Source organism: Alligator mississippiensis, chromosome 2, assembly GCF_030867095.1.
Source record: "Alligator mississippiensis isolate rAllMis1 chromosome 2, rAllMis1, whole genome shotgun sequence".
Lineage (NCBI taxonomy): Eukaryota > Metazoa > Chordata > Crocodylia > Alligatoridae > Alligator > Alligator mississippiensis.
The window spans coordinates 59,215,649-59,234,712 of NC_081825.1; the positions used below are offsets into that span (position 1 = coordinate 59,215,649).

The 19,064-nt window shown below is 41.9% G+C and overlaps 1 protein-coding gene across 5 annotated transcripts in view; it reads right to left on the minus strand.

Annotated features, from left to right (window-relative positions):
• LNX1 (ligand of numb-protein X 1) overlaps positions 1 to 19,064 on the minus strand; it is a 112,217-nt gene that overhangs the window by 80,312 nt on the left and 12,841 nt on the right. For 2 of the 5 annotated variants that reach the window (XM_006277428.4, XM_019481238.2), the window contains exons 3-4: positions 13,260 to 13,344; positions 6,486 to 6,963 (exon numbers count right to left, since the gene is read on the minus strand). In XM_006277428.4, coding sequence (XP_006277490.1) covers positions 6,486 to 6,877 — 392 coding nt within the window. In that variant the 5' untranslated portion in view covers positions 6,878 to 6,963; positions 13,260 to 13,344. Of the gene's footprint in view, positions 1 to 4,064; positions 4,874 to 4,908; positions 6,458 to 6,485; positions 6,964 to 13,259; positions 13,345 to 19,064 lie in introns of those variants that run through there. The other 3 variants (XM_019481239.2, XM_019481240.2, XM_019481241.2) reach the window with 3 other exon arrangements.

Below are 19,064 nucleotides of genomic sequence, written 5' to 3' on the forward strand. Positions count from 1 at the left end.
AGTTTTTGCCCTGCAGGCCAATGAATGGCATGGAGCCAGTATGAGGGAATAAGGCCCTGGGCTACTCCTGAGCACTGGGATTGGGTCCTGGGGCCCCATGCAGCCTCTGTCCAGCCAGAGATTGATTCAGAGTTTTGTGTTGCCTTGTTCGACAAGCTTTAGCTAAAGCACTGCCACCACCATTTTGATGCAGGAGACTGCTGAAGCACAGTAATTGCCACACTCCAGCATACTTAATTAATCGAGTCTACTCCAACATGCTGGAATCACAGCGCGTCTGAGCAGACTCCCTGCTTGTGTATAGGCACTCTGTATGCTTAAACTTCATGAACCCAGTTAAATGCTGTGCTGGATTACGGCCAGAGTGACCGACACCTCTAATGGATCAAGCCCTGAGGCACCAATCTTTGAAACATTCTGGGCATGTACAGCACAGACCATAAGTAGTGGAATAGGTAGGCCTCCAGCCTGTAAACTAAGGATTTACCTTTTATGTGTATGTAGAAGAACTACCCATGCATGCAAAGTTACTTATGTACGTGAGATTTTGTTGGATCAAAGTCTAACCACCGCATTGGCAAATGAATACAGCAAAACAGAGGTTGAAAGCATGGCCCTCTGGGTTTATTTGACTGGAAAAATAACCCTTTATAGTGTGCTATGATTTTCAACCCTCATCTCTCACGATGTAAGGAATTCCTCCTCCTTCTAATATCTTGATCCAAACTGTGCTTACAATACATGAGACATGCCCAAGGAAACTGAAAGACAGCTGTGTTTGTTTCTTTTTTAATTTGATGAAAAAAGAAACTTCTGGAGGACTAATTTTTACTGGCAAATTCATAAAGCATGGAGTGTTGTTTTAAAAGCTAAGAGAAGAGTTTTATCCTATAAAAACAAAATGGGAAACTTGATCTAATTAATTTGATGAGATTATTCTTGACTGCTTCATGCTAAACCAAAAAAAAGTAGGAATTTTCAGTGCTACACAACAAATAGGTTAGACTGTGACTTCAGCTGATTTTTTAAAACAAATATTGAGATGCAAATTCATGGCAAACTTTGCAGATTAACAGCAATGCCTATGACTGGGTGTTGTTTAAGCATCACCACGAGGTACAGCTAGTGGCCCTCAGTCTGACACCTCTTATTTCAATCTTGAACCTCTGCTGAACATATGTACAATCAAACCTTCTGAAATTCATAGATGCATAGATTCATAGATGTTAGGGTCGGAAGGGACCTCAATAGATCATCGAGTCCGACCCCCTGCACAAGCAGGAAAGAGTGCTGGGTCTAGATGACCCCAGCTAGATGCTCATCTAACCTCCTCTTGAAGACCCCCAGGGTAGGGGAGAGCACCACCTCCCTTGGGAGCCCGTTCCAGACCCTAGCCACTCGAACTGTGAAGCAGTTCTTCCTAATGTCCAATCTAAATCTGCTCTCTGCTAGCTTGTGGCCATTATTTCTTGTAACCCCTGGGGGCGCCTTGGTGAATAAATACTCACCAATTCCCTTCTGTGCCCCCATGATGAACTTATAGGCGGCCACAAGGTCGCCTCTCAACCTTCTCTTGCGGAGGCTGAAAAGATCCAGGTAGAAATGACTGGTAGTTTTGGGGTTGGGTCCACTACGGACTAGGTGTAAACAGAAAAACTTATTCTTCTGCATGGCGGATGCCAGTTTCTTGGAAACACAGCAGAGTGGGGAGGGGGGATGGTAGAGGAAGGGGGACTGGCCTGGCCCACACCTGACCGGGATGGGGGGTGGGCCAGCCCCTATCTGGAAAGCAGCATAGCCTGGCCCCAAACCAACTGTGAAGGGAGAGGGAGTGTGGCTCAGCCCCAATCTGACTGGGTGGAAAGAGAGGGCATGGTCTGGCCTGGAACCGGCTGCACAGTGGGAAGGGGTGCAGGGAGAAGAGGGCAGCAGGGAAGGTGATAGTATTAACTGCCACTGCTCCCCCAGCACCAAATTTCCCAATCTGCGGTGAGCCCCACTGGCCAGGTTCCAAGGCTTCAAGGGTTGCACCTTAGGCTAGCAAGGGTACTGATGGTGAATTTGTGCAACCGACAAAACTTAAAAATATATATATACAAAAAATACAGTGGACACAATGTCCAGATAACCAGAAAAGCAACTTGTGGGCTTACAATTCATACAAATGATAAAACAAGACTGAAAACAGAATCTCCCTCCACTTGCTGATGTTACAGGGGCCCTTGAACCCTACCCACAGACCGCCGCACTATGTCCAACTGTGCAGTATCTAGCAGTAGCTAAGAATGTTTAACACTCAAAAACAAAGGAAAAATTATCACATCCAATTCTAAAACCAGTATGCTCTGTCTGCTGCCTTTCTGGATTATGTCAAAAGGGGAGAGACCCCAACTGTCAGTAGTATATGTGAAAACACCATCCGCTCCCTGACCTCGATGTTTTAATGGATGGTGTTAGCGATTATTGTTGTGGTATGATGGACAGAGGAAATAGATATACCCCTCCCATTACTGAAAACTGGAGAAGCACATCCCATTTCATACCTACAAGATAAAGAACAAGCACCTACAAGAAAAGCCACAAAAAATTAACATTTGTGTGGGTTACAGGGCAAATTATATTAAAGATGAATAACTGCTCTACATAGTTGCCCTTTATTTTCACGGTAGCTTTTAAGCAATGAACCAGAATTCCCCAAGAAAAAGCAGTGGGGCTATGTGCATGTGCTCTGATTAATCTCATCAGTTCATTTTCCTGGAAACGGGATGCCCAAGATGCTATTGTTTCTATTATAAGTGTTCATCTGTTCTGGTTTCAGCTTGATTTTCATGTGTCTACTTTGCTTGGCTGACTTCTTTTTAATAAACAAACATTCTCAACTGACATGCAATTAAATTAAAGCAGCATAGCTGTAATCTTCCAAACCAGATTTTTTAAATTATTTAAAAAAAGAACTGTATGGCATATAGAAATCTGAAATAGTGTTATAAAGAATCATGGAATTCTTAATAGCTGCCATTCATATCAAACAAGAATTTAAATAAGGGATTCTTGTTTCCTCAAAATGCTTCTATTTATGTGAAAGTACAGACAATACGTACACAAACATAACCCCTAAGTTAGAAGCATATTTAGTTACCACAATTATTATTTATTATTTTGGAAACATCCCCTTTACAAGCTCAATGTTGTTATTTTAGAATTCCTCGTCAGAATTAATCACTTTATTTAGTTACCTCAAACAACAAGCTATCTTTTTACATTTCATTTTACTTCAGACCCACATTTGCTAAACTGAAAATACATTCCTATGTAAACTATCATAAAATAAAATAAATATCTGTATTTATAAAGACCCTTTTCCCCCTGTAGAATTTAAGTGCTAATTATACTGTTCATGCTACAGAATATTTATTGGAATGTCAGTAATGTGTTTTTAGATAGCAGCAGATGTAAATGTAGACCATCATATTTAAATGTGCATTACGGAGAAAATAACATTCTGCTCTAGGCAAAAATACACACATGGGAAATTTCTTTCCTCTCCTAAGTGAATTATGTATGGTGAAAGGATTTTCAGCACTACATGTTATGCCATAGGCAAGCAGATTTGCACATTAATACATGTATTTTCTATATAAAAATATATGCAAATACAGTAAGCTACAAAAGGTGTAAAGCTAGGATGCCAGCGCTACCCCCATATCCTATCTATTTATAGAATAAAATTAGGCAGATTCAGAGGTGGGAAAAAAAGGAGACAACTAAAAACATCAGCCCAGAAAAGCAAAGTTGACAAGGAAAGAGAGATTCACTATCTTGCCTTAGCTGCTTCCACACTTCAAAAGTGGAAAGTGCTAGAGAAGTATTGCTATTATTAGTTCTTCAGGTCAGAGGCAGACAGTGCGTGGTATTGTTTTAAGCTGTTGCCGAGATGTTTTATAGTTTATATACATACAGGTATCGCATATTGAGAATTTTCCAGTTTAAGAAGACAATACACAGACACACACACACACACACACACACACACACACACAGAGACCATGACTGTGAGTACTCACAGCTCTGAGTACAGGAAGTGCAGATTGCCCACATTGTCTATGTAGTTTGCAGGACTTAGCCAAGGTAGAACCAATAACAGAAGAGCCTTCATTTTCAGTGCAAGGCTGGCACTGCTGCTAGGTTTCCTCCTTCCCACTTTCTCTCTTTCTGAGGATGGGACACAGAACTTCAAGCTTTTGTCAGCCAAGCCCTTTCTAAACGAGCCTTTCCATTTCAAAACAATGGTAGCCCATTATGAATCAAAATTAAATCCCTTAAACGAAGCTACGCTGAAAAATCATTGACCTGTAAGAGGATTACTTGATTTGATTCTCAGATGGGTGGATGTGAGGGTTTAGGGACAGCACAGCATGGTTGGCGAGACAGTGACTTATGCTGCAGAGCAGGATGATGCACAGGAAAGAGACCTGCCTCCTGCAGTATTCAGAGTGGTTCTTCAGAAGCAGCTGGTACATTTACATCATTGGCCAGAAGCAGATGGGGTAGGAGCTAAACTACATCAAGGAAGGGTCCAGTCTAGTAGTTTGTACATGGAGAGGGGCAGGGGGTGGGGAGGAGGAGGGAGCACTCCCGTGGAGTTCCTATGCAAACTATGTAAGAGGGTCACACCTTTTAAAAAAAATAAAACACCACAAAGGATCAGTGTATGTTCCCAAAAACACAAACACAGTCAGACATTTTTGTACAAATAGATTACGAACCAAGGACACACCTTCTGGGTGAAAAATGTACATATAAAAACTAGTTATCAATGAGCATCTTTTACATGAATGTCCATGCTGATTCCAATGAGACATTAAAGTTCCCTAATTAATTACATGCACAAACACACAACAAACTCACCTGGTTCCATCAATGACTTCATTTCTGATCAGGAGTGAGCTCTCTCTTTGAGAACAAGGATCAGTTTGAGATTGATTTATGCAAGAATAGAGCATTTGCTGGCTATTCTGATATTTCTAATTGGGTCCGTTGTGATTTATTCACCAAAAGCCATAGTCACATTTAGTTGAGATTTCAGACCACGGTTGGTCTAGTCCTCCACGGGCATCAGATTAATTTATTAGCAGAGTCACACACCTTCTCCCACCTATTGATTTACCAGTGTTAAAAAGAACACTGTCATTTCAATCTGCACTGTGCCTAGGCATTGCCAGACTCCTTGCCTGAAGAGCACGCTGCCCTTCTCGTCTCCTGCACTATTAAGAACTGGAAGTCAGATTGCAAGCAGGGTTTCTGCACCTCAGTAGACTGAATTAGTCAAATGCATGAATATTTCGAGTGATAATTGCCAGTTGGCTGTACTTTAACATACAGCACCCTGCCAGGTATCTACAAATACAGGGCTTGAAAATCCCCATGCGGGTGACTGTTTTAGAGGCAAGGAATCTCAGGAAGTCATTTAACCTACGTGAAAGATGCGTTGGTGTGATATGCCCCCTGGAAAAGCCCAAAGGTATGGATTTGGGATCAATCACCAAAACACCATCCACCAGAGAAGCCCTGCCCCCATTTGCACTTCTTCCTCCCTTGCCTGCTGCCACCTGGTAACTTGATCCCCACCCTCAGGAAGGGGGCAGGGGGAGGAAAATGTAACATGAAGTGGTGGGAGCTTCCTAATGATTTGGTTAGCCTACACTTGTACTGCCTTGGCCCACATGTTTCAAGGACTGAGGGGCAGATAGTACTAGACAGGGCACCATACAATAAGGCAACGCTCTCTTTCCAGTTCCAGCTCCTTAGGATGTGAAATTTTGTGGAGCTCAATCAGGCAGGATAGGAGAGGGATAGTAGTAGCTCACAGCTAAGTCAGTTCTTCCTCTTCCATTTGGACCAGGCCAGGATGGGGCAGAGGCTCATGCCTTCTTGCACTTAAAGAGCAGACTTAAAAAGGCCAGAGAAAAGGACATCTGGAAGCCTGACTTTCTAGCCCCATAGTTAGGGAGCCCACCTAGGGTTGAGTAGACTTAGGTTCAAGCCCCACCTCCAGAGATTGATAACCCACAGTATATTTTCTGCTTCAATTAATATATGGGCAATATTAAAATAAAGAAAAGGCAATCAAAGCCCCTCACGGTACTTACACAATATATGAGATACCTCAGCTCACAGAACTCAAAGAACATTTTGGATTACTAAATATACACTCTTGCTGTACAATTTACCAGGAGATATACTAATGGTACTATCCATAAGGACCTCAAGCTCGTTTGTTGTATTAAAAAGACAATAAAGTACTTAAAATAATTTAGCTAAATTCAACCCTGGTATAACCCCTTTGAAAACAGTGGATTTATGTCTGGACTGAATGTGATAAATATACATTTAAACTGACTGCCCATTATAAAACAGGAGTTTATTGGACTCCTTTCCAGTCACTGGTGCTCTCAGCCCCTCTCAAGGAAAAAAAAATGACATACCCATTTTGAAAATGCTGTTCAAGGTCACAACGCTGCAATATCTCTGAGCAGTGTTCTGTGAAAGGGCAGCTAACCATTAGCTTATCCAGGAGTTTATATACTAATATGCTGGACTTTCTGCAAGACTGAAGAATCACAGGTTTGCGATCCATGGGGCAAAAGTCTTTTTCCAGTAGGAAATTTGTAAGGCAGATTGTGCAGTAAGTATGACCACAAGGAGTGTCCAATGGCTGAAGCAAAGTTTGTAGGCAAATGTGGCATATTAGATCATCATCTACTTCTTCCGTGTAGCTGTACAAGTGGGGCTCTTCTGGTAAATGTGGTTGGCCACAGGTAATACATAAAGCTTGATGGCCATCTTCTATTTCTTCTGACGAGTCTTTCTGGCTCATAATCAGATGTGATGCAATTCAAAAGACAGCAGGTAAAAACTGTTCTCTATTTAGAAGAATATCAGCAAGTCCTGTGAACATCAAATCTGTAGGAAAAAGCCAAGGAATTATGTCTCAGGGTTGTTTTTTTTAATAACATTTCTATGATTTATCTGGATATTCTATATCTGGAAATAAAATGTTCCAGTGATTTTATAGAAAGATTTTACTTTAGGGCAGGAAAACAGCTAATCCTATAATTTATTTTCTATTTGGCTTTACTTCCCCATCTCTGCTATGAAAAAGATATTTATATAGGGAGTTCAAATAATGAGGGGAGAGGAGAACGTTGCTAGTATTTAAGAGTTAAAAACATCAAGCATATATAAAACTGCAGCTCTAAAAGTTAAGCTCTTCCAATATATCAGTTCAAAGCATGTAAGTCACCTGATTGTTTTTCCTACAGGAAAAAAAAAAATCTATCAGTAACAAAGTAGCATCATGTGAAGGCAAAGTAGTGTGAGGCTGCATGCAGAAATATCATTTAAAATAATGGTTACCTCCCTTGTCATTGGCCCAACACCGAATGGGACACTTTCGTATCTTGTAACCTACTCTAACATACGTATAGTTACACACTTCATTACCCATTCAGCAGGAGGGAGGAAGGGACACAGGTTTATAAAGAATTAAAGATTTAGAACTCCCACAAAAACAGGCTTCACCATGTCACACAAAATGAGAATGGGTTATTTTCTGAATAATTATGCCTCCATATCACCTCCCACATTTTTCTGCATTAATACGTTTTGATGAATATCCAGTCAAACATTGTCTCCCTTATGGAAGAGAAGAAAAGATATAGACAATATTATTGCCAAACCCACTGAGCAAGACTATTTTATTACATAGATGTAAAAGATGGATCTTGGGAGGGCAGAAAACATTTCTATTGAAATGTGTAGGGTATGACTGTAATCTGTCTTATATTGACTTTCCATGCAGTATGCCCACTGACTTCAGAAGAATTACTTCCATACAACACAAAGCCAGATAAGAACAGGCCTTTGTATTGTTATTAAAGTAATTAGTAGCTATAGTCCAGTTTCAAGAGAACAAGTGTCTTAACTAAATCTGGACACCCTACTGCAGTGGTTCCCAAACCGTGAGAAAATGGGGTCGCGACATTAGTGGTTGGGGTTGCAAGATTTCTGCACCCATGGCAGGGTGCTGGGCTGCAATGGGCCTGGACCAGCTCCAGGCAGAAGTTGCCTCTGCAGCCCAGCAGGTAGGACCCTGTGCAGGAGGGAGCGCTGCACTGTCATAGCCGCCAAGGTGAGGTGCAGCAGTGGTGGCGGCATGGAGTTCTGCTTCTACTGCTGCTGGGTGGGCAAGGGGCACCTTAGCTTGGCAGCCATGATGGCGTGGTGCGGCACTCCCTCTCATGCTGGGTCCTGCCCACTGGGCTGTGGAGCCCCCAGGGGGAGGGCAGCAGGGCAGGGAGCCCCAAGCCCACAGCAGGCAGCCTGCATTATTTCCTAGGCTTGTTTTCCTCATTGCCCAGAGGTCTCCTTCCTCTGGTGCTGGTTCTGCCTGCTGGGGTTTTTGTTGCCCAGTGAGCTACACCCTCATTCACCTCCCCACAGTGGCTGCCCTTCAGTCTAACTAGCTGCCTTCCTTTAAGGTGACAGGCCACCCTGTTACAGAGTCCCAAAAGCAACAAAGACTGAATGCCAAAAGGAAACTGCCTTCTTACCACTAGAAATGATGCCTCTCAGCTCAAGACTGAAACACATTGCTGTGGTGTTTGAGGAAGTCTGTAGCACTGCAGCTGTTTTACAACTAAAGGAGGTAAGTTTAGTTTCCAGGGCTGCCAGCCCACCTACCTCACAAACAGTAAAAATGGCAAACATGCACATGGATCTAATAAAAAGTATCACACCATTTATCACAGACAAATGCACATGCAAATACATTGCATCAAAGCTTATTGACCAAAACCAGAGATCATTAAAATCTATTTATACTAGGAGTGAAAGATGGAGTTTCCAGATATTGTACCAACACACACACAGACATTTCATTTATCATAAACAATGAGTTTCCTAACTACAAGCCAACATATTACATTTAATTTTGTGTTTAATTTTTAATACTGTGTTTTTGTTCTTAAATATTTTGAGGTTTTCCCTTGTACATAGACATACTATTAGCTCCTCCAAAAAGTCCATGCTATTTTAGACTGAGTATTCAAAAACGATGACATCAGAGAACAGGGATGTAAGAGTCTGAGGTCATGTCTATACCACCTTCAGGACAAGCCAAGGTATAGTGCCAAGAAGGTTCCACCTGTTCACATCAGCACTGAGTGTGCTCAAGCCTGCAAATCAGGCTGTGGAAATGATGGCTTAGAGCAGCCCTGTGTATGTGACTCAGCATTGCCCTCAGGCTCTTTGTCTCATTAGAACCTGAGCACAATGCTGAGGTGTATATTCAGGACCAAACCAAGATGCTTATGCAACCTAAATGGCAGGTTGGGGCACGTGCAAAATGGGGAGGGTCATGTTTCTTTCCCATGCTCCCAGGCATGCCCTGGAGGTGGTTTAAACCTGGCCTAAAAGTCCGGTGAGACTTTTCCATGTTCTGCAGCATGTAGGCCTCAAATTCAATATATTGCCCCTATTCAGCACAGTCCTTAAGAGCATAATAAAGGCCTGTTGAAATTCATGTGCTCATGTACATTCTTAGAGGCCACCATGGCTACAACCTATACCCCATTCTTAGATGCTGCATTCAATAGGGTAAGGGCTGTGTTGCGGGATTTATTGGGACCTTTATTTGGGGTGCAGACAGAAGTGACAATTTTTGCCTGATCTGGCCACAGAAAGCAGTCTATAGCCATGACCAAACACAAGTACATGGCTGCAAATAGCTTCCAGAATGGCCAATCTGGTGAAAATCTGACCCTTCATTACATGAGGGATCAGATAATGATGTTTCAAAATGTAGCATCTTCTGTAATTTACAACTGCAGAGCTCCCAGCCTGATATTGTTTTCAGAATGGGAGCAGGGAAAGGTAGCGGAGGGAGGAGTTCAGTCTGGGTGTTTCTCAGCGCTTCCCTGGAGGGTGGGGTGGGTGTATTGGAGTTCCCCCCACTCCAAGGTGGGCACTGGCTGTGGAGCCCTAAGAATGAGCTCCCTCTGCTGCCTTTCCCCCTCCCATTCTGAAAACAGCAGGCACTGACAGAGAGCGATGACCATTGCTATGGAAACCTCGCTGTAGGCTCCCAGCCCACAGCTAGATTCCCTTCCCCCCTGGAACCAACCTTGAACTTCTGTTTGGTCTGGAGTAATGTTGTAACTCAGAACACTTTGCAGAAAATGTTCTGAGTTACAGCTGAGAGCTGCACTTCTGTCTGTACCCTTGTTGCTGTTCAGAGCTACGAAAAAATTAGACAAATTGAGAGAAGTGGAGGAGATGGCAGGAAACTGACTACAAGGATCGATATGAAGAGCTGAGTTCATGAACAAAGCAACACCCAAGAGTCTGAGGCAGTCTGAGGGGGAACAGATGCGAGATAAGATTGATCAAACTTGGAGTATATCTACACGGCATAATGCAGTGCCATTTAGGCCCAAGCTAACTCGGAACAAGCAGGCTTGGATATGAGAAGCAGTGCAATTCCATTAGTGAGCGCTCTATCTGGATAACATAGTCCTGCTGAGAAGCAATGCTAAACAACTGAGGGGAGGGCCATGTTAATGCAGCTGCACCATTTCCGGTAGGGCTGTGCAAATCAGCACCATTTCATTTCAATTTCCGTTTCACCATTTCAAAGGGACAGTGTTTTGCTTTGCTGTTTCAAAGCACTGTTCCATTTCATTTTGTCAAAACTGTTTCAATGCTGTTGATGCATTTCAATGTTTCGCTCATAGGCTATAATGGGGAATCATAAAAATGCCTATAACATTATCATTTCTTGCCCGATTCAGATGAAAACTACAAGGATGATAGCTGCTTCTGAGGGCATGAAGCTTGCCAAGTTTCAAGGAGATAGGTGCAGGAAGTTTTGTGAACTTGCACCTCAAACTGTTCAAAGCAAAACTAGTATCACTTGCCAGCAGCAGCAGCATGCTGTCATCCTGCTCATAGATCCGGAGGCCTGCTTCCCCTGGAAGGAGTCTGGCACAGTCCTGCAGCCCTTCCAGGGGGCACGGCCCCTGGATCTGCATGTGGGATGACAGCAGGCTGCTGCTGCCAGCTGGGGCCAATGCCAGTACTGGGTTCTTCCCGGCGCTCGGCGCGGGTTGCACCAGGCAGACTAGGGAGCTGGCGTTGGCCCCAGCTGGCAGTAGCATCTTCTTGTCACCTGCATGCTCCACAGTTGGTGTGCAGAGCTTTAAAAAAAACAACCCCAAACCCCTGCACTCACTGGCCCTGGCAGTGACAACTGGGGCCTCTGGGCACTCATAGCAGAGTGCCCCCCGGTTCAATTCTCCAACTCCTGGTTCAATTCCCCAGCCCCCAGCTTGATTCCCCAGCCCCCAGCTCATTCCCCCACCTCTTCCTGTGGGGCTTGGGGCCCTAGATCTGTGCACCTGGTTTAGCAGGCTGCCACTGCAGGCTGGGGCCAGCGGCAGCACTGAAATCTTCCCGGTGCTTGGTATACACTGTGCCAAGCGGCTGCCGCTGGCCCCAGCCTGCAGCAGCAACTTGCTGAAACCCCGCTTGCAGATTGGGGGCCTGCACCCCCTGGGAAGAGCTGGGGAAATGACAGAGAGCTGGGGGAAGTGATTAGAGAGCTGGGGAATCAAACTGGGAGCTAGATGTAAATATCAGACAGTCCTTCCCCCTCCTTAATTTCTGTTTAGCCTCAAGCAAGTCTGGCTTCGAAACTCAAAACATTTTGAAAAACTTTCAAAATGTTTTAAGTGCCCTCGTTTTGTTTTGACGCTGTTTCAAAGCCTTTCGTTTAGTTTTGATTTTGCTGTTTTGAGCTCAAAATGCATTGAAATAGCTTCAAAACGAAACACCAGTTGAAATTTGGCACAGCCCCAGTTTCCAGTATGAAAGCTAGCACATTTAAGACTTGCCTCAGCTTTCTCTGCATGGCACTGAATTTTGCCCTATAGATCTACTGTGGGATAAAAAAAAAAGTTGAGTGCTGAAATTCATAATGAGCTGCCTAAATAAATAAACAAACCCATTTTCAAAAGGCCAGAAGTACCCAAACTAAGTGGACAGGATGACGTGATACTCAGAATTTCATAAAATCTGCCCTATTTGAGCCACGTATAATAGAGGGATTTAAAAGGTATTCATCTTTAGGAACTCCGTTAGAACATTTTGGCCAAAGTAGGTACCTGTGGATGCGTCTACATGAGACATTTACTGCGCAGTTGCCTAGTTAACTGTGCAGTAAATGTCTCAGCATTTACATGTGTGGCCCTATTAAGTCGTACACAACTAATAAACTCTGCAAATGGGTAAAAAAAAAATATAAGTGCTATCTTGCTCCAGAGTTTTTTTTGTGTGCACAACAGCACATGTGTAGATGCTGGTCTGGTTGGCTGGGGCATGAGGGTGCTTCAGTGCAGGGGCTACCTGCTAGCTAGCTCCTTGCTGCAGCACTCTTGTTCCCCAGCCAACCCCTCCACACCACACTGAGCCTGGTCAGAGCAGCCCTAGGCTGGCAAGCTGACCCCCCAGGCTCCCTGCCAGCTGGGACTGCTGTGACCCAGCTCAATGTGCTGCAACCCAAGCACATGTGCAGACATGCACCTGGCAGCAATAAGCTCTGGAGCTTATAGCTATGTGTTAATAGGTATGTATAGACATGTCCTATAAGTATTTGAAAGAAGAACACAGCAAAGGTAAAAGCAATAGTAGGAAAAAATAAGAAAGCTTTTTGAGAGCTAATTTCTATTATGGAGTTAACGAACCATAATAGCTTTTTAGAGCACTTAGGTTTCATTATGCTTATTCTGATAGACCTTCTTCCAAACTAAACATAAAGTTATAAAATCTGTAAGGTCTTAATTAGCACCCCAACTTGAAAATGTAAATTCCATTTGATGCTGTGCTAAAATGTTGTACTCTAGCCTCCAGCTTGATTTAATTTGCACAAACCTGTATGGAAATGCAGAGCTATGACAGAGTGCAGTGTTGTTTAAAACAAAGCAAAAATTAGTATTTTTATGTAAAGCTCTTAAACATATACTTAACTTTAACCTGCTAATAGTTCAATTGACACCAAGGTCATTTTAAGGAAAGATATTTATGAGACTGTTCATGTGCTTAAAATTGAGTACAGATTTAAATACTTTGCTATTATATTTAAATACTTTTCTATGGCCTTATTTTGCTAATCAGAATAATTACTACAAAATAATACTTCTTACCTGCAAGATTAAAATGCGTCTGAAAGATCTCTAGATAAGCTCTGGGCTTTCCATGTTCTTATGCCATAAAGCAAACAGACATCCTCTACAAAAAAAGGCAAAACGATACAATTTTATACCACATGAATCTAAGCCACTTTGGGGAATTTTTGTTGAGACAAGGGGCATGGATATCTGATTGCTTCGCCTTTGTGCTGCCATAGAAATTGTTATGGTGGCAGAAAGGTGATGTCTGTTTCCAGCTGGAGACTGGGGACTTTAAAAACAATACAACGAAATGAAAAAGAATAATAAAAAATTGACAAAATAAGAAAATTACTATTTTGCTTAATATAATGCCTTCATTGTTGAATTAACTCTGCTCCCAATTGGAACAGAATATTTACCATTGATTTCAATGGGAACAGAACTAGGCCAACACCTAGCATTGAAAAATCTCACAGTTAAATTGTTGATTGCAATTGATTAGGCCATATTCATTGAAACTAAGACTTCAATTTCTATTATTTAAAATCTGTTCGTTACAGAAAAATAGTACCTTTCACTGTGATCTTATCAGTTCACAACTTAGTCAGGAGCAGGTTAAATCTCCATTTAAATGACAGACCATGAGATACCATCCTCAGCCCATCTACACATGCTATTAATTTGAATTAGGCTTACTGCACAGAAAAAATACTGCACAGTAAGCCTACAGCACAGATTTGCTCCCAATGGGAGCAGCCCAGTACAGGGTTGATCCCACCCTGGTCTGCTGAGGGTGGCAAGGAATATGGGGCCAGGAGAGCTCTACCAGTTGCAGCGGCAGCTGTGTCCTGGCCTTGTACACATCGGGAAAGGTCCTGATGTGCATCGGCTGGGAGACCACTGCTGCTGCAGAGCACTCCCACCCTGTGCACATAGGGACAAGACCCATGTCTCCCAGACCATCCAATCCAACCCACCTCACCCTCTAGTGTAGGCTGGAAAAACCCCAGACAAAGCTCCCTTCCCTCCCTTCTTCCTTCTCCCATCCTGAAGACAGCACCAGAGCTGGGGAGGGAGGGAGGAAGAATGGGAACAGGGCTAGGGGAGAGAGGCTACAGATATGCAGTCGCTGCAAACTGGACCTCCCCCCCACCCGACCCACACTGAACAGTGAATGTCTGTAGCATTGGGGGGTGGGGTAGAGAGGAAATCGCTGTAACTCATGGTGCTTCCTGTGAAGAACCATGAGTTAGAGCAGGGAGCTATAATGTCTGTCAGTGCCATGTAATGCTTAGAAGTTAACATACATGGACCTGAGTAAATCTAATTTGGGGAGCAAATTCTAAGATCATGTGTACTATTAACTTAATGAAAATACTAGGGTCCTGCCAGATACCATGGTAATAAGTGAATTACCAATGAACTGGGTTAGCTAGAGTCATGTAATCCCATTTCTTAAAACAGACAAACAAAACAAAGAAGCAAACCCCAAGTAATTACTGGTTTTAGAACATATATGTTCACTAGCAAAGCTTTAGGACAGAATAAAGCTACCAAGCATCCTGGACTAGCTGATAAAGTCCTTTTTTTTTAAATTAAGAAAAAAAACCCCAAGGCATCTTGGCATCTCAAGGGAATTTTACAATTTAGGATTTTGTTTTGGTTTAAAATTTCTATCCTGGGTAAACATGTAGCACCTCACTATGATACCAGAAAGCCATATAGTGAAGCAGGTCTTGTTCCCTTTGGGTGTGCAACCTCATAAAACAGAAATATAGGTAGTTTAGTGTTATGCTAAGTATATGCCAAAAAGAGATTTATTTTGAGGCATAGCAGACTGGTGCATATTTAATGCTGAGCTGTCTGCACTCCTGGCTTGACTGGCCCCCTGACCTAGAAGAATCATAGCCAACTTAATAAGTGTGGTGTGTATATGTGCAAATACCAGTGTTGTACAGGGGTAGTGTTAACTTGGTTCCTAATCTTAGTAGCTTTAGATAAGAAGTGTACTATAAATGCATTTTTACCTGAGTACTTAATATCAAGCTTTATTACTTTTCATCTGGGTGCATGCACACATCCCATATAAATTGCCCTAACCAAGCAATCTAAATGGCTGGGTTTATAAGTGCTCTCAAAGAATTTTTTTTTTACAAATATCTAGTTGGTTTAATAAAAGATATCACCTCTGTTATGAGTTTTTATTTCTTTTGCCTCTAGACCAATACAGCTACAACCTGGATACCTGAGTCATGGTTTAAGTTGCTCTAAAAATGGCATGCCCTATCTAAAGTTAGTTCTTGTCAGACCTCTTCAGTAAGGGATTAACCCAACCTAAAATGGGTTAACCTGACCTAGTGAACACTTGTACCCATTCCTAGCATAGCCCAGGGGCAGGGAAAGCCCGGCCACTCTCCACAGCCCCATGGCTGTGCTGTTTTTACCTCCCTGACCCTGTTCAGGCTATTTTTACCTTCCCAACTAGCTCCCACCCAGACTGGGCAGCCCCCCATCCCATCCTTGGACTCTCCAGCCACCTCTGCAGATATACAAGCCCCACCTGGATCTGCCAGGACTACTCTCCGAGGCCTGTCAGCCCACCCTCTCTCCGATTTACTTGCCTTTGGCTGCCTGTATCTCCTCCTGGCAAGTGGTGAACACTTGCATGTAGCAACCTGGCTCACATTTAGGCAGCTCAAACTAAGCCACTAAAACCTAAGCCAGGTTCCGCAAACACTTGTTCTCACCCCCAATTTCCTTTCCTCAGTTCCACTGAAGCTTGTTGTACCTCTGCATGGACTCTTGTCACAAAAGCTGCCCTGTCTTTATGAAATTAGGGCTATGTCAAAAGCCAACAGCTATCTATCTAAGCAATACTGCCTGGAAATTAACTTTTTTGTTTCATGGTCATGACTGAATCTAAAACTTGTTGAATTACCAACTGCAAGCTATATCTAAAAAATATTAGGTGTCAACACACAAGGATTGCTTGCACTTCTAAAATGCCTCTTTACCAAAGAATTTCAAAATGCTTTGCAAAGATTTGTTAAGCTTCATCATGCCTCCTTGCCAGTAAGAAAATCTCACTCATGCTTAGAGATCAGGAAACTGAAGAAGGAGAAAACTGAGTGGCTTTTCTAAAGTCACACGGCAAGCTAAGTGTCAGAGGAAAGAACAGAACACCTGACCCCCGGTCTCTTACTCCCCACATGTTCCCTCTTTCCCATAAGAAATACCACATTAGTTTACCCGTTCCAAGTAAGTTCAACTGGAAATGGTGCTATAATTAAGTAGCTGTGCTTATTTTCACAACGCCAAAGAGAGATTTTGTTTCCTTAAGGCCACGTTCTGCAGCAATAAGATAGCTCCCACTGCAAACAAGTCTTTGTTGAGGCAGACCTCTGAAAGTGGCAATGTATTAGACAAAAATGACAAGCATTGCAAGGCAGATCTTTGTGGTAGATACTGCAGGCACCAGGCAGCAGTATGCCACAGAAATTACACATACACAGTGTCAAATTTGGGGGACATGCTACTGGCTACAATTCTTTAGCATACCCTTTATAAGCAGATTCAAAAAACAACATTGCATTGATTATGGAAGAAGTTTGTTACCTGCTATATTAGACAGTAGAATAAAAATGATAGAAATGGCTATAAGCAAAAGGATAAGAGAAGGTGGAAAAAATTCTGTCTTAATGTACACCTAAACATTCTTGGATTTCTAATTGGCCATCTATATGCATCTTCAGTGTTTATGAAGCAAACATTAATATTCGACTGTCACTGATTAGTAAGCATATCAATATAATACCTGAATCTTAGAAAATATTCCCAAAAATATTTGCAAAAGTCCAAAAAATCATTATGTTAACAAGAGCTACTTGAAAGTTACTAGGGAAAAAGGACTTAGTACAGGCAAGTACTTTGACCTGTGTTATAGTAAGTCAACTAGATAATCACAAAAAGTCGTTCCGGCATCAAAAAACCCCCAGACAAAACAAAACAAAACAAAACAAAACAAAAAACAAACAAAAGCCTCTTCTCAAGCTTAATCTCTGATCACTTTACATACACAAGAACCCTTATTAAATCACTGCACCTGTTCATGTGATAAGACAATTGTGATCTTGTTTTTAAATATTAGATTATATTTTATTATCAACCTATAGTTAGGGTGTGTAACCAATTTATCTAAAACTGTCCATGCAAAGAAGGAATTAGTTTCTAACAGTGTATTTATAATATTAATAAGTTGTCAGAGCAATGGACATAATTTATTTCATGTTCTTTTTTAAACTAGCATTATGCTGGTGTTAGAGTACTGTAATTGTTAATTTTCCTTGAGAAATGAGGATTTTTGCTTAAATTTAAGCAAAATTCCAATAAAAAGGCATTTTAAATTAGGCCCTAAACAATGCTGTGTACCTATTTTGTCTATTGTATTACTTATGTTTTAGCAATAATAATGATCAAGGAAAACTGCATGCGACAACCATGTGAAAACTAAGAATTGCAGTTGCATACCCAGTAGAATACCTCAACACTGTTTGTCATGAATTACATCCATTCCAGTGCTGTCCAAACTGTTAAATAACAAGGGAGCAGCCTTCCTAGTAGTAGCTCCTGTCATGTTCTACTGAATTCAAAGTGAATTCTACTGAATTCAGCACCTTTCATACTGAAGTATTTTACAGATTACATGCATACTCCACCACTGAATGGCAATACTTTTGGGCTGGACAAAAGCAATCACCTAGTATTTGGAATGTTCCACAAGAGTAGCAGCAAACCACACAGACTGACTGTAACAAGATCCTTCATAACCTCCATTCAGCTACTACTGCTGAAGAACATATTTTCCATGGTCTTGGCTGAAAAATGAAGATAGTAAATTACATGAAACTCCATTAATGAAATCAACTCTGCCTAGATTTTCAACCTTTGTTCCCAGAGACTGACAGAATAACTTAATCCTGATGCTTAGACCACTAAAATATTATTTCCATCAGATCTTGGAAGCACCATTTCTACTCTGTATTCTCACCATCTCTTTCTGCTTTTCTTTTTAAAATCTGCTTTCATCCAGAGAAGAGAATCAAATTGTATTCTCTTTCTTTCATACCTCACTAACAGAAACCCTTGCTGAAGTGAGGCCTATTATGGAGGTAGCTGAACTGCTAACTGAAGTGTATATGTCAAGGTAAGGATTCTGCACCTGAAGCGTATTCATTATTCCGCGAGATAATGACAAAGCATAGAGGAATTCAGCCTTTCAGTGCCTAGGATGTATTAACAAGGCTTGTATTAACAGGGCTGACTTAAAGGAAAAAATCATTTCACTCAGTAACTGAACAATACAGGTAAAAAGGCCCTTTTTCAGAGTGTCATTTCAGAATCCTTGCTAGCGGTAGCAGATCACTTTGCAGCGCTGCCAATAATCAAAGCCACACCCTAATTAACAGAAAAACCTAACAGCCAAGTACTGTGTGTGAACACAAAACTTCTAGACTGTAGGTCAAGCTTGAAGCTTAACAGAAAATCCACAGTGCTCCTTTATGTAAAGTAATTTAAAAACTCTGAACCAGTTTCATTGAAATATAGTATATTCCATGGCTCTCATTGAAATTTATAGAACAAACTAATTTTCAACAACATTTTTCCTTACTGTGTAAGCAAAACATCTGATCAGAACACATTGAAGCCTATTCTCTTCCCCTCCGTCACACACAATCCTAAACTTCAGATACAAAATTTCCAGCCCTGAGAGCAAGAATTAAACATTTCAGATCCAAAAGAATTTGACAAAAGTTGGAATGGAAAGAGGATTGGGTAGGA